Source organism: Lathamus discolor, chromosome Z (assembly GCF_037157495.1).
Source record: "Lathamus discolor isolate bLatDis1 chromosome Z, bLatDis1.hap1, whole genome shotgun sequence".
In the NCBI taxonomy this organism is placed as follows: Eukaryota; Metazoa; Chordata; class Aves; order Psittaciformes; family Psittacidae; genus Lathamus; species Lathamus discolor.
The window spans coordinates 112,074,543-112,097,760 of record NC_088909.1 but is presented as its reverse complement, the minus strand read 5'-3'; the positions used below and the strand labels follow the sequence as shown (position 1 = coordinate 112,097,760).

General features: G+C 43.8%; 2 protein-coding genes and 1 long non-coding RNA gene across 12 annotated transcripts in view; 1 reads left to right on the top strand and 2 right to left on the bottom strand.

Annotated features, from left to right (window-relative positions):
- Positions 1-1,020: 1,020 nt before the first annotated feature.
- LOC136005756 (signal peptidase complex catalytic subunit SEC11C-like) lies at positions 1,021-4,864 on the bottom strand. The gene is given in 8 exon segments (XM_065663539.1): positions 1,021-1,207; positions 1,602-1,659; positions 2,023-2,142; positions 3,453-3,602; positions 4,068-4,177; positions 4,597-4,685; positions 4,688-4,735; positions 4,738-4,864. Coding segments are annotated over 8 exon segments (756 nt in total). The 3' UTR covers positions 1,021-1,153.
- A 269-nt stretch (positions 4,865-5,133) lies between these two features.
- Positions 5,134-23,218, top strand: part of LOC136005757 (uncharacterized) — a 28,045-nt gene continuing 9,960 nt past the window's right edge. Inside the window, exons 1-2 of the long non-coding RNA XR_010608872.1 lie at positions 5,134-5,383; positions 6,948-7,050. This is a non-coding gene — a long non-coding RNA (uncharacterized LOC136005757). The remainder of the gene's footprint in view (positions 5,384-6,947; positions 7,051-23,218) is intronic.
- LOC136005755 (zinc finger protein 532) overlaps positions 12,947-23,218 on the bottom strand; it is a 34,183-nt gene continuing 23,911 nt past the window's right edge. For 9 of the 10 annotated variants that reach the window (XM_065663532.1, XM_065663529.1, XM_065663535.1 and 6 more), the window contains 5 exons: positions 22,091-22,253; positions 18,713-18,988; positions 16,218-16,330; positions 15,412-15,559; positions 12,947-14,483 (listed from right to left, as the gene is read on the bottom strand). In XM_065663532.1, coding sequence (XP_065519604.1) covers positions 13,989-14,483; positions 15,412-15,559; positions 16,218-16,330; positions 18,713-18,988; positions 22,091-22,253 — 1,195 coding nt within the window. In that variant the 3' untranslated portion in view covers positions 12,947-13,988. The remainder of the gene's footprint in view (positions 14,484-15,411; positions 15,560-16,217; positions 16,331-18,712; positions 18,989-22,090; positions 22,254-23,218) is intronic. The other variant, XM_065663537.1, reaches the window with a different exon arrangement.

The following is a 23,218-nucleotide window of genomic DNA, read 5'->3' as shown; positions in this document are numbered from 1 at the left end:
AAACTGCTTAGTAGGACACAAAAGGAGTACTTGGAAAAATGCAGCAGTTGTCTGCCTTCAGCAGTAGCTTTACAACAGAAGAGGTGCCAGTATTCTGTAACAGGGTATAGTTTTGTAGAGCTAAGGGATTACAGAAGAAACAACACGCCACTGGAAGAAGCCTCATGCTGTTCCTTATCAAGGCTACAAAACAAAGCAAGCGAGGAAAACAAGTTCTGCTTTGTTGAGGGTAAACCACCAACATTTGAAGAGAAAGGAGAGAAAAAGCCAGAATTTCATATAAAACACTGATCAGGCAAGTTTTTAAATGAAAAAGCCACTTTATGTTTAACACTATTCAGGTATCAGATGATAGGAGAACACAATACAGCCTCAACACTGGAATATGAGTTATGTCATACCCATATTGGTAATATTACTGAAGTGAACTACTGAGCTATTCACTCAGCAATTTACTGGTGTTAACAAAGCCCCACAACATCTTGTTGCCAGGTTTGGTTTATAGCTGGGAACACAAAGGCAGAATGCCTACAGCTATGAACACACAGAGTCCCTGAAAATCAGGCCTCTCAAAATCAGGCCACCAGGTTATGTGTCCCTACAGCACTAAGGAACATGTTTCAAATCCAGGGGAAAAGCTCTGAGTTTCCACTTCTCAGTTCTTAATCAAAAATACCCCTTCTTTTTTACTGTTGTCAGCCCTACCTGGACAGCTTTCTTCAGGCATCAGTCCGACTAAACACCCTCAACCCACTTCCCATCCTAACCCATATGCTGTGTCCCTGCAAGCACTGATCAAAACACTGTCTATGGTCATGAAAAGAGAGATTAATCAGGAAACAAAAATACTTAACAGGAGGCAGAAGGTGCGTTCAGGCACAGCACCACTTCATCGAAACCAGCAGCATCTCAAGGAGTGCCACAAGCTGCTTTAGAACATGGCAGGCAAAAGCCTAACCGAAAGCAGCATTTATGTAAGGTAGTACACATGCCATTTCATAATTAACAACACGCAACAGCTTTACTCATCAGTTTATTCAGACAAGACAGAAACTTGCACAGTTTTGTATACAGAAATGATCTGAAATATATTAGTTTTTTCCCCCCTGTATATTTAACTCTGGACTTCTGCAAGAACCAAGTGACCTTTGTCTCAGGATTCACGTTTCAGCAGTACATATGCTCCCATTACAGCCAGCAGAGCATACTGCAAGAGAAAACAGAGAATAAAGGAGGTTATAATTTCTCTTACAAAGTGTTCCAAGCATGCCCTGTCCAACATTATACCATCTAGATCAGTACACCATTACGGAGTTGGGTTCCTACAGATTTACAGGACTATTTCAATGTGATCATATTCATTACAAACAGGCACCACAACTGCAAACACTTCTGGAATTCCTACAAACTAAAAGTTTTCAGATTATTTCTAATACTAAGTTCTACTGTGTAACAGACAGGCTAAAACAAGCAAGAGCACACAGCTTGTTTTACATTAGGTACCAAAACACAGAACCACATTTATTAACGTGTTCTTATAGGCAACATTCTTACTATCTTCACTTGCTATTCTAAAGTATCCAAAATGTCTGCATACATACCTTAAATTTCGGATAGTCATTCATTATTATAGTCACCATCCCAACGTAAGGCAAAAACCTGTAATTCACAAAGCAGCTGAATGTAAGATGAACCCTAAAATATTACACAGAAACCTGTCAATGCTACTCAGTGTTGGTGTAAAACAACCATTTATCCTGCCACTAATGGATGGCTGAATGGGAAATAATTGCTTTCCCCCCCCTTAGATAAAAAAATTAATCAAGTTATGCAAGATGTATCTTAGAGATCCACACCGGTGAGAGGAACCACAGAGGCAACTTCTACATGTACTTTACTTCCCATTTTCTTTAAGAAATTCAAAGCCCCCCAATACCAGACCCACTTTGTACCAACAGTGGAAGTGATTCAAGTTCCACATTTTCTTTCTATTAAACCATCAAGAACATTTTCATTACTTACCCTCTTGCTCTTCCAACAACATCTTTCTTCTCTAACCAGTTCTGACCTTCTTTGTACAAGCCTCTATCATCGACTTCATTATTATCACCTTTAGTCAGAAATTTGATGTTCCCATTTCCTCTAGAAGGCAAAGAGGTGATAAACTAAATACCACTTAATATAAAAGCCTCAATTAACATCTACAAAGCACAACACAGATAAACAGTGTTATCTAATCTCGTAGCACTTTTCACTTCCAGCCCTGCTTATTTAACACCATTAAATCATTAACATTACAGACCTTACTGACAGAATTAATAGATTTTAACAAGAAATGTGTTTTAAAAACATTCCTAGATTGTCATTTAATGTAGGCAATGACACGACGGACGTGAAAGGGATATTGTCCATCCAGAGTAAAAGCTGTATGTGCCTATCAGAGAGAAACAACCCCAGCCCTCTGCATTTCCAACAGATCAGAAAGTTAACTCTGAAATGCTGAATAGTCTCTACTAAGAGGTTGTGTCTATTTTAATTGTATTGCACAAATTGTGGAGCAAAATCCCCTGAAGTCATCACACCTTGGAGAATTAACTTAAATCACAAGTTTTGTTTGAGGTAGACCCTGAAATTCTTCCCTTGGGAAGGAAGTGGTATAACAACACAGTGCAATTTGCTTCTAAGTTCTAGACGCTTGTTTAAGTCTCAGTAATCACATTTATGGCAAAAGAAAGCTGTCCTTCCTTTGATGGAAACAGATACTGAAGACCCTCTAAAGCAGCTGCAAAGCTGCATCAAATTCAGTATTTTGTCACTAACACTAACACAGTTCTAGTCACTCACCGAAGCAACAGGCAGACATGCAGGCGATGCATGCAAGACTTTGGTTCAATGCTCCCATTTAAATAAAATCATTAAGTTATTAATTTTGCTCAAGAAGCTGCTAATTGCAAGGAGTGATATCAAGAAACAAGGAGTTTTCATGAAGACAAATTAGGTATTAAAAAAAGGCAGTTCCTGGATGTACAGATTTGTTACAAAAAGCACTGAAGAACAGATACTTCTCAAAAGATGAACACCTTCAGTTCGTGGCCAGCACTTCCTGAGGAGCAAGTACGTCAACGTCTGCAACCTCCATCGTGCAGAATCAGAAGCAGACTCTGCTCCCATACTGCTACTGCTGGCAAAACCAACGGGTACAGCTTGTGTTACTGGACTCCTCTTTGGCACAGATTTAGCTACTTCAAACCTCTGACGAGGAACAGGAGTCAGGGTCTCAAGAAGTGTGCCACAGGACTGGGGACAAACGTGGATCACACTCTAGAGATGACTTATGTTCCAGCATGGCCTCACTGCCTTTTGTCATCAAATACCAACAAATCAGAATATGATCAAAAGCTGGGGTGAAGGAGAGCACATTTAGAAACAAGGAAAATGCCAAATTGCATTACTTTTCATGTACTTTGATTACTCTGTGAACTATTGGAATGTCTCTGCCTTCAACTTTAAAAACAACTATTTCACCAGCTCTGATTGGGTCATCATGGAAATTTGTTAAGAAGAGCAGGTCTCCCCTGTGGAAAGCTGGTTCCATGCTGCCACTACAAACAGAAAGAGAGGGAGACTGTAAGTATTCTGTTAAATGGAAGAACCACTATGAAAACAAAGTTAATTCTTACAAATAAAGTCACAATTTTAACTGAGATGTGTTGCTACATCCATTCAGTTACACTGCACAGACAATTAGCACAACCCAAGCCTCAGCAAGCCCCAAGCTGAGCCAGCCTATAGAAGGCTTCCTTACTGCCTCATGGAAATAATGAGACGACCTGGATTTTCAAAGGTGTCACATATCCACTGCTTCTACAAACTGCAGTGAAAACTAGACTGCAATTAGAAAAGCAACCTAACTCTTACAAAACTAGAGTTAGGAGAAAGGAAGTGTTTGAGAGCTCCTTTAAGCAGGTGAGCCTCTAAACTCCAAATCTATCCAAGGGGAAGGGGAGGAGACACAGGACAAAAATCGCATTTGGACTTGAACAAAAAAAGTCTTTACATTCACTTACCTGAGCACCACGACAATGGGGCTCTCACTTCCAGTAACCACGATCAGCCCTTTCCATATCATAAGGGCAGAAGACACAATCATAGCAAAGTTTAAGACTTGGTAATACAGCTGTATGAAACAAGACAATCGTTCCACGAAGTTACTGTGCTGCATTTAAAAGCTTAACAGAGAATTTCAACCCATATGGACCCACACTCCAGGCACGTGGACTTCCATGCTACAATCATATTCCAACAGAAGGTGTTGGCTGGAGCGCCAACGCAACCGTACACACCACACTGCAGCATAGATCCAGCGTGCGCTTCAACCTTGGCTTATCCTGCCCGTGAGATGCTCCCACGTGTTTGCGCTAGGAGCTAGTGAACTCACCAGCAAAGGCTTCTAGCACACAGGCCTTGAGCACTGCCAGGGATGGGGCAGCCGCAGCTTCTCCGGACACCCCGGGCCAGCTCCGGGAGGCCCCGAAGCTCCAGAACCCCCGAGCGGCCCCCACCTCCCGCCCCGCGGGCCCGGGCCCCGGCCGCTACCTGCCGCTTGTTCATGCGCCGCAGGTCCCCGAAGAGATCCATGGCGGAGCCCCGGGCCGGCGGCAGGAACCTGCCGGCGCCCTCCCCAGCGGCTCCTTACGGGGGGCGGAAGGAGCCCGCTGTCCGAGTCCTGCGCGCGCCGCCGCCGGAGCGGAAGAAGATGGACGCCGCAAGCCCCGTGCGCCCCGGAAGTTGTAGTCCTCCTAGTAACACCGCCCCACTCACTCTCACTAGGCCTCCGCGACACTTGAACTACAATTCCCAGCATGCATCGCAGCAAAGGGTCCTGAAGACAAAGCCCATTGCGCCTGCCCTCAGAGGTGCCTGACCAGTTTGGTGTTGGAGGGGGCTCTCGGTGGGAGCTGAGAATCCCACGACACGGCGGAATGAGCCAGGCTCGTGTGGGAAGCGACACACAACGGCGGCGCCGGCCTCCCTCGCCTGTCCTTTGGGTCAGGCGGCTGCCGGCCACCTCTCTCTGGTACCGTTGCTGCGTGTGCGCTGCTCATTGGCCAGCCGCGGCAGGGCGGGCGAAGGAGGGGCAGGAGCGGGCTGGCGGTAGGGGGCGCCCTGCTGAGGGGCAGTGCTGTGAGGCGAAGGTGATGGCGGCGGCCGGGGTCCTGCCGCGGCTCCAGCTCAGCTCCCTGCCGCAGGCACCGGGAGCGGGATGTACCTCAGGGAGCCCGCAGACACACCAACATCTGCTGGAGGTCGACTCCCTCCCATGCAGCAGGGCTGAGCGGATGATCTCTGGAAGCCTCTTCCAGCTCTTCATTTGAATAGCCGCGTAAGTCTGAAGCAACCAGCAGCAGAACAGGGACAGGTCATGGCCCGGGGCTTGTCGGTTTCCTGGGAATGAGGTGAACTGGACTGGGTTTTCAACGAGTTCTGAAGGAGTTCCCAAAGAGTGGATATGACAAAGGGAGAGCAAAGAGCTCGGGAAATGCTACTGAGATAAATGGGAGCAAAAAGTTTGCCTGAAGGAGGGTGGAAAAGTGTTTGCTCCAGACTTACTGCTAGCAGACAGCTGGGAAAGAGTGACCAACAGTGCTAGAACTGGCCTTAGAGCACGGGAGAGCCTGAGAGCTGGGGCTGCTCATCCTGGAGAGAAGAAAGCTCTGGGGGATCTTGTCAATGTATAGCAATACCTGAATAAACAAAGAGCCAGACTCTTCCTGCTGGTGGCCAAAGCACGTGACACAATTTGCCATTATCCCCATTGGAGCAGATGTGGATTCAGAAGCAGTTACTAAGCCAGAAGGAAAATACACCAGAGCAAACTCAGAGGTGGCTGAATTCTCTTTGTTCCAGAGCTTTTTAATCCCAATCTTCATTACACAAAGTTACCTGCTCTTCAGGAGTGGGATCTGCCACTGGAATGTTTGGCAGGTGCTTGTCCAGTGACAGCTTTTCTGCTGTTCCCCTGGAGCAGCTTTTTCATCCAGCATACTTGGACACGGTTTTGGTCTTTAAACAGAGGGTTTCTCCTTTAAAGATTAAATGGTGATCAGGAAGCACACTCAGTGTGAGGGAGACTTCACAGCACATCCTGTGGGTGGCTGAACCACAGAATCTGGAGCCATGTGTTGGTTTTCATGCACATCTATGACATATGAGTTCTGCAGAGTTTACGGATGTGTCCGTATAAGACAGAGAAAAGGAATGATAAAGGTCACAGTTCAGTTTAGCTGTTGGTTACCTCCTACCCATGACGCAAACGTGAGACTTGTTACCTCAGGAGAGTCATCCAGGCCTTTGATTGTTCATTTGCTCCTCCAACAGCCGCTGATTGCCCAGAAAATTGTGCCTTTCGAGCAAAAGAGGCCGAATTCTCACTTGCACCAGAGTAAACCTAAACCTCTCACTGAATACACCACTGATTTATACCAAGGTGTAGCAGAACTGAGTTCAGACCTGCAACTCATAGGCGGTTCTAACCAACCTGACACTCAAAGATTGGTTAAAATTACTTTGCCACTGGAATGCCATCTTTATGTTATTTCTTGTGGTTATAGATGTAGATTTCACTTCAGCTATTAAAATAATTCATTATTTTAGTGTAGAATGTCACTTACGCCTTAATATAAGAAAAAACCCACAACACTCCAGCTTTTGTTCCACAATACTGTGTACCACAGCCAAATTCCTACTGAAGTAGAATAGATTTAAATATTACTTTGCATTGAATTATATGTTGACATTTAACAGTAAATATTTGACCCTTTTCTATTATCCAGTTCTTCTAAGCAAGTGTCGTCGTTTATAATATGCTTGCAAGGTTATTTCACACTGGCTGTCATGTTTGAGGTACTTTGGGTTCTTACCAGTATCTTCTCCATGAACTGTTTCAGATTTCCTGGTTCAACAACTGCCCAGTGCAGTGCTGCAATGTGGGATTGTGACCCAGCTCTCTAACTGAACCATGCTCTGCAATCCTCCAGGGCTGCTACTCAGGTATGAAATACAGATCAGACCAGTGCAAGAAGGTACGGCTGGAAGCATGTGGGCTGGTTGATGTCTTGCTGTGCTCTCTTGTGGCTGCTGCAACCTAGAATTAATCATGAGACTTTTGAGGCTGTTGCAGGGTTTCACTGATGCAAAGGGGACAGGAAGACTTAGGATGTGACTGTGCTTCTACACCCTCGCACAAATAGAGCTGTGTGCAGTCTCTCTGTGCTCAGGAAGTCACAGAGATGTGACATCGTTTTGTCCAAGGCACAAACCCACACTTCATTCTGGGGACCTAGTACCAGTTTGCCATTGATTTCAGTTCCAAAGCTCAGAAAACACTTCTACTCACTCATTGTTCATGGTGAAACAAGGGAAACCCCCCTTCTGCTGGTGGCTTTGTTCTTTCCTCATCTAATGATTTTGGTTATTAAAGGTTACATGTGTTTTGAAATCTTCCATTCCTGTGAATGTTTGGCTTCAATATTTGTCCAGCAGATCTGCTGGAGCTCTGCACCTATAAAATGATGCTAATTTTTTAGTACACAGGAAAATGTAGCTCTTGACATTCTGGCTGATTTGCCAGACCTTTGCAAACAGCCAGGCCTTAGTGCTACCTCTATGGATAATATTTGAATGACGGCTCTGTGTTTTCAAAGAGATTGGTCATGGGCAAATAACCAGCACCTTGCACCTGAGCTGGGCAATGTAGGTTAATAAGGAAAGCCATTGGAGTCCATTTGCAGCCACGGTGAGTAAAGCACAGAATAAATGCAGTAACTAACTGACTTCCTCAGTGAGCACTCTTCAAATACATTTGGAACTCTTCTGCTGCCCATTCCTGTTGCTCAACAGGCTGTTAGAGCAGCCAGTAATACAGAGAGTGGTGTCCAAAAGCAACAGGATACCACTTACACCAATACCACTCTCTGGATTATTCTAATACTTGGAGCACTAAGCTGCCTGTATGAGTGGTTGCATCTGAGTGCAAGTAAGTGAAAAGCATCATTACACCATTTTCTGAGCCACAGAGCTGAGGGAATGTACCGCTACCTCAGTACCCTCATTCCATATGAAATCATGTTCAAACAAAGACAGGAATGCTGACAGCTCTCCTGCAGCACCGGCAGGGAGTCCTGGGCCCCTCTTCCCTCCTTCTTGTGTGGTTTACATGTGGCTTCATTATCTCCAGCACTTCAGTCTCATTCATTTTCACACACACGATATCCACTGATGTGCTGAAGGGCTTTGTTCTGTGTAAGAAAAATACTTTGGTGGAATATGGCCCCAGGCACACACCTTTGCTCTTCAGAGTCATTTCTGAGTTTCAGCTGCTTCTGTTAGCCCACACACCGAGTGGTCTCAGGCAAAACTACATGTCTTGCCTTTGAAATCATATTAAGGCTCCTTAAAACTGGGCACCCAACACGCAGGACTCTGTGACCTTTCAGTGGGGAAGTGGAGAACTTCATGTTTGGGGTTGTAATGGGCTTCTCTGGCTTCACCTTTCAGTCACAGAAAGTCCAAGTACAGACCCTCCCCTGGGGCTTGGGAAGGCTCTGGTATATCTTTTGTTTTCGGTGCATACCTCCCACAGGCATTCTCATTTTGCCATTGTGTCTTCTGTTGGGTTTGTATCATATTCAGATTACTCTGCCCTTTAGCTCAATAAAACTCCTTTCTTTGCTTTAAGGGTAGATGTTAGCTGGACAGAGAGAGTTTTAGAATCTAAAAGACCTCAGCAATGATTCTTTTGTAAACAGCCTTTGAGAGTTCCATTCCTTTCCTTTCCTGTCCTGTCCTGTCCTGTCCTGTGAATCAGGCTCTACCTGTGCCTCCAGCCAGCCTGGAGCTGCCTCTGCCCTATCCCTGGGGCTGCAGCTCATGGTGAGACACAACCACATGTGCCCAAAGTCCTCACACAGATCCAGCTCCAGAGCGTCCCTGCTGCTGTGTGTGACATGAGGAGGGACCCTGAGGAGCCCCACTGCGTGGAACACCAGTCATGTACTGGAGCGCTGGCTCAGAGCATCACTTCTTATTCGTCACAATATGATATTAATACCTGATGAATCTCCTGTGAAGCAGGAAAACAGTCTCAGGGGTTGTAGTAAGCATTACCAATAAAGGTTAATGTTTCTTGAGTGCTTTTGGCATTGATGTGCTGATGTCTTTGTAACAGGCACCTGGTGCTGTGAAGTGTTTGCTGTCATCTCCACCAGGGTACCTCTGTAGGGAAGCAAGGAGACAGACCTGATCTGTGGTTAAATCAAGAGATCTACCTCTGCCCTCTTGGCCTGTGATCAGTTCTCTTTCAGCACAGCAGAATCTAACATCTTTAGAAAACATCCTAGCCTAAGTGCAACTGGTTCTGGAAGGATCTGGGAGCTCTCACAAACCCGAGCTCCCTCAGCTCGGGTTAGGCAGGGCTGAAGGTGATACAGGAGACCAGGAACACCTTGGAAACCTCTGTCTGCTTCCAGATTGAGGCATGACTGTTCTGGGAGCCACAGCTGTACAGTGCTGGAAAACTCAGAGGCTGATAGTAATTTAGTGATGAGGGAAAAGAAAGGTCATGTCACTCCTCTGCCTTCACAATGCTTTTTAATTCCTGAACAGTTCTGATTTAGTTCCCAAAGTTTATGTGCAACTCTTGTTTTCTGGTCACCTCAGTGTCTTGAACTATGATGACTTTTCCATGAGCTCTTCTCTCTGCTGTAACTGTATTACCTGGGAAGATGAGCAGTGTAGCACCAGTAATTGGTAATAATATCTGTTTATCTGCTTCATCTGCTCCGAAGAACTGAGGGTAGAACACTGCCTATGAAGTGTTACATATGTGAAGGCCCTTGAAGGCCTTGGTCACAGCACCATATAAGACAATCTGGCCCCTTGTCACTGAGTTCAGTGGACACAAATTTGGCCTCTGGCTATAGAATCTGCTATTTGATGCTTGTGCCTTGACTTTCCTGAGATTTGGAAAGTGCTTGACATTACATGAGTGAAGCACATCATGTGTGGGCAGCATCTCAGCGAGCGTAAAGCATCCAGAGCAATGCTGGTGCTGCATGATGGAGATGTTTCTGTGCTTATAAAGGGCTCTTCTCATTTTGCTAACAGCAACAGTATGGAAATGTAATGACCAAGGGCTATTTTGAGATAGTAGCTCCACCACTTGCAACTTGAATGCATTCATCAGGGGGCTGCTCTGCATTTTAACTGGGAAAGGGACAGTCACTTCAACTAGGAAATATTGTTGTACTTCAATATTAATCTGGCACACAGAGCTGTGGCAATGGAGCTGAGTGGTGGCCAGACTCAGAGACAGCAACACTTGTAAAGCAGTGCATCCATCTTCCCACCATTGGATTCGAACCACAAAATACAAGAGTAGAATTTGAGAATATGAAATAAATGAACTGCATAAAGGCTTCTGCCAAATCACATTAAGGGCCAGAGCTGTGAAGGATCTAATAGTCCCATTACTGCTTCAAATACAGTTTTCCTTCAAAAGTAGGAACCTGGGGATCAGAGAAGAAAACTGTAGTGCCTCCTGTTCATTTTCTAGATGGATCTGGGTCACTTCCAATGTCTTGTTCTACCAGGTCTCTTCAGAACAGCCCATAGCAGTGGAAGAAGTGCTCCTTCTTTCCTGCTCCTACTTCATCCACCTCTGGCTACATAACCCAGGTTTTAAGTGGAGCCGAGGGATGTAGGTTAACTATGCTTGTGCCCTCTGTGTTTGCCATGTTCTGTAGTTCTTTCTCTTTTCCCTCCATTCCCTACCCTTGCTCCTTTGGGGAGCTTAGACACATAACCTTTTAGTAATAATCTGAAATTCAAATACTGAGAGTTGATTTCTGAACTGCCCTAATATTTGAGAAAGGTTTTAAAGCAAAATAGGTTCTTCTGTGTCCCATTATTGGCCTGGCAGGTGCGTGTGTGTGCTGAGTGTACTGAGAAAGGTAATATTAACAGCATGAAAAGGTCAGAGTTATATAAAAACCCTTTTAAAACTAAATAGGCCTCAACTCCCCACAGATACACAGAGGTTAAGAACTGAGATCTGGGCCTTCGGCAGGTCAAGTTGTGCATCTGTAAATGCCCTCCAGAATAAAAACACAGGCAAGTCCTCAAGTACAGCAGCTGTGATCAGCCAGATGCAACTTCTGCTCTACCTCCTCTGCAAGAAGGCTGCTGGCCAGGCCAATGCTCAGAACCTCCCTGAGCAAGGCCAGACCAGCACCAAGAGTGTACCCCTGTGCAGGGTGGGCAGTGCGTATGTGCATCATGCCCAATAACCATCAACAAAGGAGACAGATACACAGTGCAGGCCTTAGAGGGGGTGTGCATGGACAGCACAAGTGTATTCATTCACTTGAACATGCTGAGTTTAGAGCTACATGCAGCTGGGCTCTGTGGCTCTGAATGCCCAGCAGTTGGGCTCAGCAGAGCCCCAGGGCCTGCTGTGGGTTTGCTTTTCCCTGAGCAGTGTGCTTTTGCTTCCTATGGGGTTGATTGCAGGGAATGAGGCAGCTCTGGCTGACCGGTGTCCCACTTCTCCTGGCTTATTGTTCCTTCCAGCTGGTGTCTCAGCCTTTCTCAAGGGCGTTTTTGTTGCTGGCAAATTGAATGCTTTGGAAAGTGTCTGAGTATGGCCCCATTCACAGTGTGAAGGGCTGGCACCATGCTGCCTCCCCAGGCACTGTAAACTCTCATGTCATTTTCTGTTCCTTCCCCACTGGTAAGTAAGTGCCTGTCCCCATGAAGATGCAGCAAAACTGTCCCAAGTACTATGTGTGGGTTTTGCTCCACAAGTACTACAGCCATGGACTTGTCTCCATGCTACGTGCACAGCCCTGGGGATAATGGGACCCCCGCCGCTCCAGGGTGAACTGTGTGCCCACCCCAGGGCAGTGCCTGCCACCCACAGCACCACAGCCCTTACAGACTTGTCAGCAGAGTGTCTGCACACCCACTGCACTGCACGTCTGAGATAGGGAGTGGGTTACCAGCACAGAGCCATTCTACATCCTGCTCAGCAGCTCTCATATGCCCTGTCAGTAACTTAGTGATTTGCCTCTTGGCAGCACCAACAGTGACATCACTTACTGTTCACAGCATCCCTCGCAGGTGCTACTCAGTGAAAAGGGAAAAGAAACCAAAGTATTAGTAATGGCTGTGAAAATTTAACTTTTATTATCTGTTCACTGTATACAAAACACCATTCTGCATAGTGAGAACTCATTTGTTGTACAGTTGACAGTGCACATCAACAAACAAGTGTTCAGGAGGTATACACTCAATGGAGAGGGCAGTGATGGCCAGTGCACATTACACACAGATCCTGCGGCGCTGGCTGTGTGTTTCAGGATGGAGAAGTACCTCATAACCACTCACATGGAGTACTCTAAAGGGGGTAACAAGCATTTACCAACAGACCAAATTAAGAATGGGTATGAGGAGAGAAAGCAGAACTAATGTATCTGATACACAGTCTCCAGAGTGCTGAAGGAGTTTCACAGAGGTGGCTTAGAAGGATCCATAGTTTTTCCAAACACTTCCATTATTAAAACAGTTCAAATTTAATGATAAATAACAGAATCTCACAAATCTTTTGGGGCAAAATGCTCCACATTTATTTACATATGAAATGTGTTTAATACAGTCGTAATGGACATAGTGTATAGTAACATCCGACAGCAGCAAGACTTTAAGGAACCGAACAGTTACTACTGGCTATCATGCAGCTATCTATATATACACCAGTTGTTTTAAAAAAAAGTACAAAATTGCTTTTTTAGGGATACATACAAGGTATAAAATGCAAAACCAAACCAAAAATATAACTCTCACAGAGAACTCTATATGAAAGGGACAGCGTGGTACCTTGTACGTGGTGAAGCACAGCCAGGGATACCAGCACGTGTCAGAAAGGGCTGAACCAGCTGCCTGGGCTGGTGGACTTACACAGGCTGCGTGTCAGCTTCCTGATGCTTGTGGTTTTCCACACACTGAGCACCAGAACGTTTGGCATGAGCAGAGCTGGGCAGTGCCAACCCCTGTGGCAAGGGTTAACTAGTTTCTTTCAATACCAGAAATACAGGAACATACATAATGCTGCGTAATCACTCCTACAGAGTGATGAATAAATTACATGACAAAAAATATCGTTAGGAACCTATTCCTCTAACCACATCTTATTTGTTAACTCCAGAGCAGCCCAGCCCTTTTGGAAGAATGAGAGCTTTGAGCACAAGCACCTGATGGCTTAAAAAATCACTTCATGATACAGAAAGTTGTGCAATTATACTTTTCAAAAGTACTTGAGCATTCTAAGGGGTCTGCACCTCTTCTGGTGTTGCCACCCAACCCCAGCACTGCAGCTCACATGTGCAATGCTACTTTATCTTGGTTTTGTCTTTTATATATATCTAAAAGAAAGTTTAAAAGCTTCCTTAGACATGTAGAAGCACAAGTTCTTCGAATGTAAAGTCTCCCTTAGCCTGCTTCCCCTCCAGGAACAGCCTTCTGATTCACTTCCATCAGCTGAACCTGCCTTCGGAAGCATCTGAACAAGAAACACTTTATGAGAAGTGAAGGAACTGCCCCAACGTTCAGAACTCTGTTTGAAAAGGAACTTACTAGAAAAAAAGAACAGAAACAAAACAGGAAAACCCAAATTTGCCACTAGATACGATACAAACACATAACAAAGAGTATAAAAGTTATTAGTTTAAATATATACAAACTCTTTTCAACTCAAATACTGCTTCAATGGTTTTGAGGGTATAGACAATGAGGTGAAGGGGACACTTTTATGAAGAATATATTGCAACAGCCTGAACAGTCCTGTGAACACTATTATATCTTGAGCTTTCTGTAGCAAAAATGTCCTTAGTATTCCAATGTGGAGAGAGATTTCTGCGTCCCAAGTCCTCTGGTCACTTCTCAGCTGAACTCATTCTTTTTGACTTGATGAAGGCCATGCCATGTGTTCTCATGTGAGTGTTTAAGGCCGCTTCAGTTTCAAAAGTCTTTGCACACACTTTGCACTTTCTGTCCGACGCTGTGCTGTCAGATGACTCTTCCTCATGGTTGGCTTTGTTCTCTTGCTGGTTGTCCTCCCCAGAGCCATTCTGTTTTGATACTGGTTGAGGTTCCTTCAGCTTATGTACAATGAAGAGATGTCTGGAAAGGGATACGTGGGATGTGTAGCAGAGTCCGCATTCCCTGCACTGGTACGAGGAGCCATCAGATTTATGCTGAGGAATATGTTCATGGAACTGGAGAAGATTTTCTGTTGTAAAGCCACAAACAGCACACTTGTGAACTTTAAAGACATTGATCTTTAGCTTCTTCAGTGGCTGAGTGATTGCACCTCGTGGAGGCCTGAACTCCAGTACAGGTTCTTCCAGTTTACGCTTTGGACTAGGAACCTATAAAAGCCACAGAAAGTGTATCATGTAAGTGTGTAAACACACAACTCTTTTCATCACTATTTGTGACTTAAAAACGTAAAAAACTTTTGTGTGATAAGGGAAAAAAATTGCCAAAAAATAACATTTGTTTTGTCAGGTCTGAGAGCAGCACAGTATCTAATGCTCTCTATAAACTTGAATTAGTGTTTGCCAGCAGTGTGTGCACCCAAGCACACACACCAGTGAGAGCTCAGCTGTACGCAGAACGTAGAGTATCAGTCTAGGAACTTATCAGCATTACCTTCTGCAACTCCATTTTAATTACTTAGCATGATTTCATGCCTGAACTTGACTTGGCAGATGATCTCCTGATAGTCAGTAACCAGACTGACATATTGCCAAAGCATGAATCAACATGCACAATGTTTTAAACTAGTTACATGGATCATGTTTTAGATTCTCTTTGTTATTCTGTCACAAATATTCCTCAAGAATCCTCTGCATCCTAGGTAGCTCAGGTATGCTCCATGGTGTTTATGGAGGCAATGTAGACAGCTGCCATATTTTCAGCACTTAATATGACAATATGTTGGGCTGAAAGACAGTCATGCAAAGGATAATAGTACACTTTAAAATCCAGATGTGTTTGTGTCTCTGCTGTCAGCTTTGCACATGTCATCACAGGTGAAATCCTGTATCATTCAGAGCCCAAAACACTTGAAAACGTTGTTAATCTCTGCATGTAACAAGTCTTTGGACAATGCTGTCAGTTTTGCTTTCCTTCTAACGCTCACCATCAACAGAAAAGCAGAATAGAATAGTTTGGCTACAAGGGACTTACAAATATCATCTGGTCCAACTGCCAGACCAAAAGTTAAAGCATGATATTAAGGGCATTGTCAAAAAATCCCCTCTCAGTGACTGAATGAACCTTCCAAAAGATTACCTTCGTGTCTTCCTTTACTTCCCTTTCTTCCACATTTGTTGATTCAGTCATTTCTTTCACGTCGGGGTCTTTAATGCCATGCATCAACTGAATATGCTTTTCCAACATCAACCGCTTGGTAAAAGTACGTCTTGAATCTGGGCAGTGCCTACAGATATACCACAGAAAACCACAGTGAGCTTTCTTCTGCTCAGAGGGTAGCAAAACCCAGACCCTTGCTGCTTGTCATACACCAGGATAAATAGTGGCCAGCCTTGCCAGCTCATGGAGGCAAAACACACAGTACAAGCCATAGAAACAACCTGATGCATCAGCTGCATCAAGCAACCAAGAGCAGCAGCCAGGTTGTTGGAATGCTGTGCTATGCATGACAGGCTCATGTTCCCACACCACTGGGTGTTCTGTTAGACAGCACAGACCATGCTACCACAGAGAAGGATCTATGATTTCAGCCACAGACAGCTGCTGCAGCTTCCTTTGCAGAATTCCAAACTCAGCTCCACAGCATGCAAATACATACCGAGCTATGAATGAAGAGAGAAACAGGAAGTCTGTATGGTGGCTTGTCTCAGGAAAGCTTTAGATTTGCTTGCCAAAGCCCCTGAGAGGCAGCTGACTTCAGGTACCTGCCTTCTCAGCAGCCTGCTATGCTTTATGCAGGCAGGAGAGCCTCAGTAGTTTGAGTTGTGTATCTAAATACCCACCTTCATTTGAATGAATGGGACAATCGTTTTTATAGGACTAAGAACTAAATGACACTAACAGGGTTTCTTGTTGGTTTCTACATAAATGGAAGTGGAACTTACGAGCAGGTATAAACCTTCCTGATGCCTTTGTGCTTGATCCGATTGTGCCGACATAAACTGTGGGATGAACTGAAAGATTTATCACACTGTCGACATGGATGTTTCTTCATTTGCTTTAGAAAAAGAAGAAAAAAACATTAATTAAAAACACTCAATAAAAGCAGTGCACGTGTCAAACCCTTTGCTGACAGGGAAGAAACACCACTCACCAGTGTTGGTAGCATACCTGCAAGTGACACCACTCCTACAGCAACGCTGCAGAAGTCAGAGGACCTGGACCCATTTCAAAGCAGTGTGGCCAGTATGAGTTACACACACACCTACAACCAGTTGTAAACCAGTGTCACAGACTGGGGATGAAGAGAACTTCTTCCATAAAAGCCACAAGGGAGATAGTGGATAATTTCTGGATCAGTAAAGGCAGTACACTGAGAGCTTTGCTTTCTCTAAGAAGTAACCTGTCCTTTCCCAGCACCAAGGAGGGGTGAAGAGCACAGAATAAAGACCAAAGCAAAACGTCACAGACACTGACAAACTAACAGGGCTCAGAAAATCCATGAGGAAATGAGAGGAATGGTCCAATGCCAGTGTGGGGGACGTGTCTGTGAAATTCTATGAATTTTCTATGATGGCTGCACTGCTCAGGAGCAGCTCCAGTGGAGCCCTGCAGAGGTGGTGCCATCCCTGAGGATTACTGTTTACTGCTGGAAATCTGTGTGCAGGAAGAAGTGATGTCTGTATGGCTAAAGGAGCTGCTTCAGGCTGATGGAAGATCTTTTGCTATCACGTGGAAAGCGGGGAAGGAAAGCAAAGCTGTTCTGAAAGGTCGTGGATGCAAATGTGAGGCAGCCCATTAAGAAGCATGATATGGTAATATAACTGGGGCTAGTCAACACAATGCTGTTAGAGGTGCAGTACTGAACAGTCTCGACTTCCTTTTCTTGTTTAAAGGCCAATTAAAACAAAAGGAAACCGACATATTCTGCTCTTAAATTGTTAAAGGTGAGAACCTGACAGTGTGTACACACAGTGCATACTCAATGATGCCACTGCATGAATGAATACATTCTGCACTGTGCTTATTCTCAGTGCTCATAGGAGCCAATCCTTCTGAGAGCACTGGGGAAACCATCCACACCACCACACTTGCTCTAAAATCGTTGGAAAATTCTGGATAGACCCAACTAGGATTTTGGATGAGTTAGTTACAAATCCTGGGAAGCTCAGCATCTGCCTACCTGGCTGAGCACAGACCAAGCCAGGAGTTGTAGGGACTTGTTGGAGCCACCCTTTGTCTGGCTAATAGCTTTTTGCTTGTTATTTTAAACAGCACTTATAAGATCAGGCAGAGACACAATAAGGGGGCTACAAATCCTCCTACCCTACAGCTGGATTGCCTTCAGCAGCTCAGGAAGAGCATAAGGAAAGGTCAATCTGTCTGTCTGTGTGTGCAGACATTTCCCAGTAAGCTGTGGAAGGTGCTAAGGAGGGTGCTCTGGTCCTGCAAGAGCAGCAATTAGAGGTTTGAAAGCCATTATCTTAAAATACATTGCATGACAACGGGCTTTGTGAATAGCTCTTGCACTGCTTGAATGAAGGTTGTAGCACATCCTGCAGAGCTCCGTTTAGAGCATTTAACCGCAGCCATCATCCTTAGGAAAACCAGCCTATGGATTCATCCCATTCTTTGTTAGACCCATGTGACATTCTTGGTTATCTTATGCTAATTTCTAGTCTTTCTACAATAAAATGCCTCCATAAAAGTTTGGGGTTTGAATATAGCAACTCTGAAAGCTAACAACTGTTGAGAGGTCTGGAAGGAACACAGCAACTGCCTTTATCACCCATTTCTGAGAGACTTGGAGTTGTATTTTTACTCAATTTAATATATATATGCATACTGCCTCCTGTCCTGTCTGAGAAACTGCTTGAATAGGGATAAAAAAAGCACCTAAATGTAAGCAATGAAACAGGCCTTTGGGCCAGTGTTTGAGGGCCACAATTATCCATCAGCTATTTCCTAAGTGCTGCTCTTGACGTAGCACTTCACATTCTTATTAAACATCAGAGCTAGAAAGATACATATTTAAAACTAATATTTAGCAAGCATTATCAGTGTGTTACTAAACTTATTCTACACGTCTTCTGCACTTTGCTGTGGATGTGATCAAGCTGGATGTCATTCTCCAGCTTACTCTGAAGGGACAGTTTCACAGGGAGGTTGTGTGGGTTTGGGTTGAAGAACTACATCAAAGTGAAGTGCATCTGGTCTGCATCTAGTTCTGTTTGCTGGTAAAGGCAGCGATGAGTTATCATTTGGACTACAGGAAAAAACAGAGAACTGTTAGAAAATGACAAAAATTGAGCAGCCAAAGGGAGGAAGATGAAGTAGATCCAAGATCAGAGAACAACAATGGAATTTAAAGGGTTATTTGCAAAACCACTTCATATTTCAGGTTCAATTCACTTTTTTTACTAGAATATTCCTCATTTACCTTCCCATGTTCTTTCCTCATGTGAGAGATGTACACATCCCTCTGAGTGAAGAGCCTGTCACACTCCCAACATGTCCAGCCAGGATTAGCCACCTTTTTAGGTTCTGCTTTCTTCATGGGAGAAGATTTCTTCTCCAGCTTCTCTGTGCCATTGAGAGATTTTGTGTCCTCTTTGTTGTGGCTGGCAGAGTTCTGGGTTGTGGGTTTAGTGCTGAGAGGCAGGTTTATCCCCAGATTTGGTGGCCCCTCCACACTTTTCAAAGTTCCATGCATAGACTGAAATGAAAGAGAAAAGAAGAGTACAAAACTAACATAGATGTAACAGATGTAACAGTGTATTGACAAGATGAAAGACCCTCTGAACCAAAGGTCATTTACTTCTTTGCCATACTACTGTCAGATGATATTCTTAACTTAAAGAAACATGACTAAATAAGAGGCTTGGCATAATGAGAAATTAGCCAGCACTAACAGACAGCATCTGTAGCTAAAGAGAAGTTTTCTCCGTGCCTAGATGTCTTCACACACACACAAAAGAGACTTTGTAGGTTAAGTTTAAATTGCTGCTTAATAAGGAGGAAAAAGGGCTGAACAAGTACTTTATGCTAAGTTTAATTTCTCACTTTACTTACCTAACATTAATTGAGTGTCCTCATTTCAAACTACATGACTAGAGATTTCCGAGAAGGAAAGGTTTTATTGTCACATTTTGACTGGGCGCATTGGTAAATAGGACAAGAAAGGTCAAAGATCAAACAACTCTATCATTCAGGATGTATTATTATTTTATGCTGATGCTGAGGTGAGCCCTGTCTTACTCCATGCTCAGGTTATTCAGTACCCTAACTCAGGGTCCTTAGAACCAAAGGTGGTCTCCAAGGCTAGGGCACAACTAAGCGGAGTCTGAGAAGCACCCTGCAGCTCTGACACAGTGATCCTTTCCCACTGGCTTCCTTCTAGGCTTTTTCATTTTCATGTAAAGTAACCCAGGAGTAAGAAGCCATCCCAAACCTAATTATTTTCCCCACAGGTAACCTCAGAAACAAAAAAAGAACATTCAATACATTCTTGGTTCTGAGAATATAAGAATACAAATCTGATACTCCAGCTCTATTCTTCAGTATCAAGTTCTTCTGTAAATCCTGTGGCTCCTGGGACTACCCACTGGCTCTCTAGCAAATATCAACCTGATCTGCAGAACATGTTCTTCTATTTAACAGTTGCTAAGCAGAAGAAAAGGCAGTAATTTAAAGACCTAAAATGTTATTAAAAAGTAAAGCACACAGGGCCAAGTGAGTGGTTCTGAGAACAAAGTGAAGTTGTGTAGTAGAGGAAGAGGCTGCCTTTAGTATCCCACTGCACCAGGCAAGAAGCAAGCAGCACAGGGCAGGGAGGAGGAAGTTCACTGTACTTCCAGCCAACTGAGGTTCCCCTTCAGGCTCAACTTGCCAGCATGTGAAGTGTTAGTGCTCAGCTTCTCAAGTGTCTTTTACACACAATAGTTGGAGTTCAATTTCTTACTTGAAAATAAACAGAAGTATCAAAGCACAACACGGAGTTACAGTGACCACAGCACATACCACCATCAGAGCTGGGAGTGATTCAACTCCAGCCCAGCCATTCACTCATTGGCACTTACAAGCTTTCTGTAGCAAGCTGTTACTGGAAAAGGAGATGTTGCCAACAAGAAACACATCTACAGGAATTACTTCAGGTTATCTTCCTCCTCCTGGGCTGCTTGCTATCCCTTTCTGTTCTGCCTTCAGCCTTGTCTTCTCTGCCCTGATGCTTTATGTCTAGCCATACCAGGCTGAGCTCTGGCACTCCTCCTCTCCTGAGCCCTTTTGTGTTCTTATCTAGCCCCTGTTACTGGTCATTTCATCCCCCCTTAACTCTGCTGCTGCTGTCCATATTGCTATACACACATCCAACAATTCTGAGTAACAGCAGGAATACTGTTAGTACATGTGTATGTTTCAATCCTCTCATTTACTTAGAAATGTCTGAATCATTTACAGTGACAATGCTAAAAACCCACTGTGTTTAAAGTACAAATACTGGCATGGAACACTAAAGCCAAGAGTTAAATAGTGCCCAAATCCTAAGGAACGGAGAATAACTTTATAGTGAGAGATGCTGAACAACCCTAATTTCTGTAGAAATAGCTTCATGTCCTCAGTAGCTGTTTTCCGGTCTTAAAGACGTAGGTGGGTACAGATATAATAATACTTATTTACTAATGCCTGAGTCAAGGACAGCTAATTACATAATTAAGACATGCACTGCGATACAGGGAATTTGCCTATTTAGTTAAAACCAGAAGCAATACAAGAAAATAGGACTTTGCACTGCCAAATATGAGGACCATTTTTGATCCCTGGCATAGACGTAAGCTGATTTTTACAGTAAATATGAACTAGTTCAGAAGCAAAGGCGCTCCTCAAGTTAAGGACTAGCTTTAAGACCAGCTGTTTTCCAAGACTTGTGATCTTGTTTTCAGCACAACTTCAGAGATGTCTGAGGATACAAGTACCACAGCTGAGACTAAAATGCAAAATGCTGGTTTTAGCAGGCAAGAAACAGGTCTGGTTTTCCACTCTCCGGTATACAAATGTGACTAAGTCTTATGTGTCACTGCCAGAGAACTAAGTGCTGCCTGTCTGGATTATAATACTCTGCAATGGTGTAAATAACTTCAACTGTTACCAGCTGTTGATAAGGCATAAGCATTGCTGACAGGTTTAGTCTATATAAACCAAGGCAACACAGAGTATTCAAATGCGTGGCTAGCAGAGTACAGCCAGGGGACTGTGATATGAAAACCTCATGTGCAAAGAGTGACAGTGAATCTCCTTCAGTGCTAAGGGCATTTAGGAGACAATCCCAAAGCATGCATGTGTTCACGTTTGTATGTAGAGACACACATAAATAACCTCTGCATCTCTGCAAGAAACTGACTGGTTTCTACCAGTGAATTCTGAACATCACAGGTTGGATTATATCACATACTAACAACTGGAATCCTACTGAGAATACTGTAAATAAGGCTCAGTACTACTAGGATAAATCTACTTCACTCTGTTATTACTTTGATAAAATGACCTGTTGAATGCAATGCACTGAGATATTCCTGGTACACCCAAATCAACATTCATATAGAAAACCTGAGTTAGTGATTACACCCCAGATACACTGAAGAGCATGTGAAATATAACATTTGAATACTGGAGAACAATATCCCCAGATGACTCTCGGAATTAATGCCACCTCTCTCAGCAGTCTGCCTGTTACTCTGTGCCTTTTTACAGCATTTTCTCACAGCATATATTGCATGACAAATGGTATCTTTGAAGGAAACAAGAGAAGATGCCTACACACCTTGATGTGATCCATCATAAGCTGTTTCTGTGCATATAGAAGAGAACAGTCTGGACACTTGAAAACAGACACCTTCTGGTTTTCAATGTGCTGATCAAAGTGGCGATAGAGCAAAGGTTGTAGAGTAAACACAGTGTCACACATAGAGCATTTATATATTATTCTAAAAACAGAAGTACAATAAACAGTGTCAGTCACGATGATCTCTTTGCAAGAAGCATGATGTTAACTTGTTTCTCAGCAGAGGTAAGCTCTGACATGTTTAAGCAATCATTTCACACTGCCTGAAGAAGGTTAAGATTAAACTAAGTCAAAACATCTTCCAAATTCAAAATATGGATCAATAAGGGAAAAAAAATCATTACAAAGTGCAAGCAAAAAGCCAGAAAACAACAGCATGTGCAGTTACATACATAACATCTGCTTAGGATACTCTGGAAGCTGAATGTATTTAGTTGCTGAACTCACATTATAATTGAAGGACAATATACCCCTCTTTCAGGTTGCAAAGGCAATGGGTTTTGAAGGGAGTAACTAATACAATCACAATCACAGCATCGAAGTGGTTTGGGTTGGAAGGGGCCTTAAAGCTCCTCCAGTTCCAACCACCTGCCACAGGCAGGGACACCTTCTACTAATCCAGGTTGCTCAGAGCCCCATAACTGGTAACAGACTTCAAGTTAAATGTGGTTTTGGCAATGTATGTGGCTGTGAACTTCCTGAATGCCAAGCCTGGACTCTGTTCATGCTCTGGAGCTGTAACTTCACAGGCTGGTATTTCCCTGTTTTGTAATTACAAGCGTTTAAGTATCTGTCTTTGGAAGCAATGCAGAGACACCACCAAACCCACAACTTCCTCTCTCAGAGCGTATGTGACTTCTGACATCAGACACCTAAATGTCCCACTCTGATAGCAATGTTGTAATTAAAACTGTAACAGAAGCTACTCACACGTTAGTACTGTGTGAAGCGATGCAGCCATTAATATCACTTCAAAAGTGCTTTCAAACTAGGTATACTTAACAAAGAAGCAGGTAGATACTGGACACTAAGTGCACAGTCCCTGAAAATGAGTATGGCAGTCAAAATTCTGTATCACAAAATCCTGTAAACATCATCAGTGAGTTG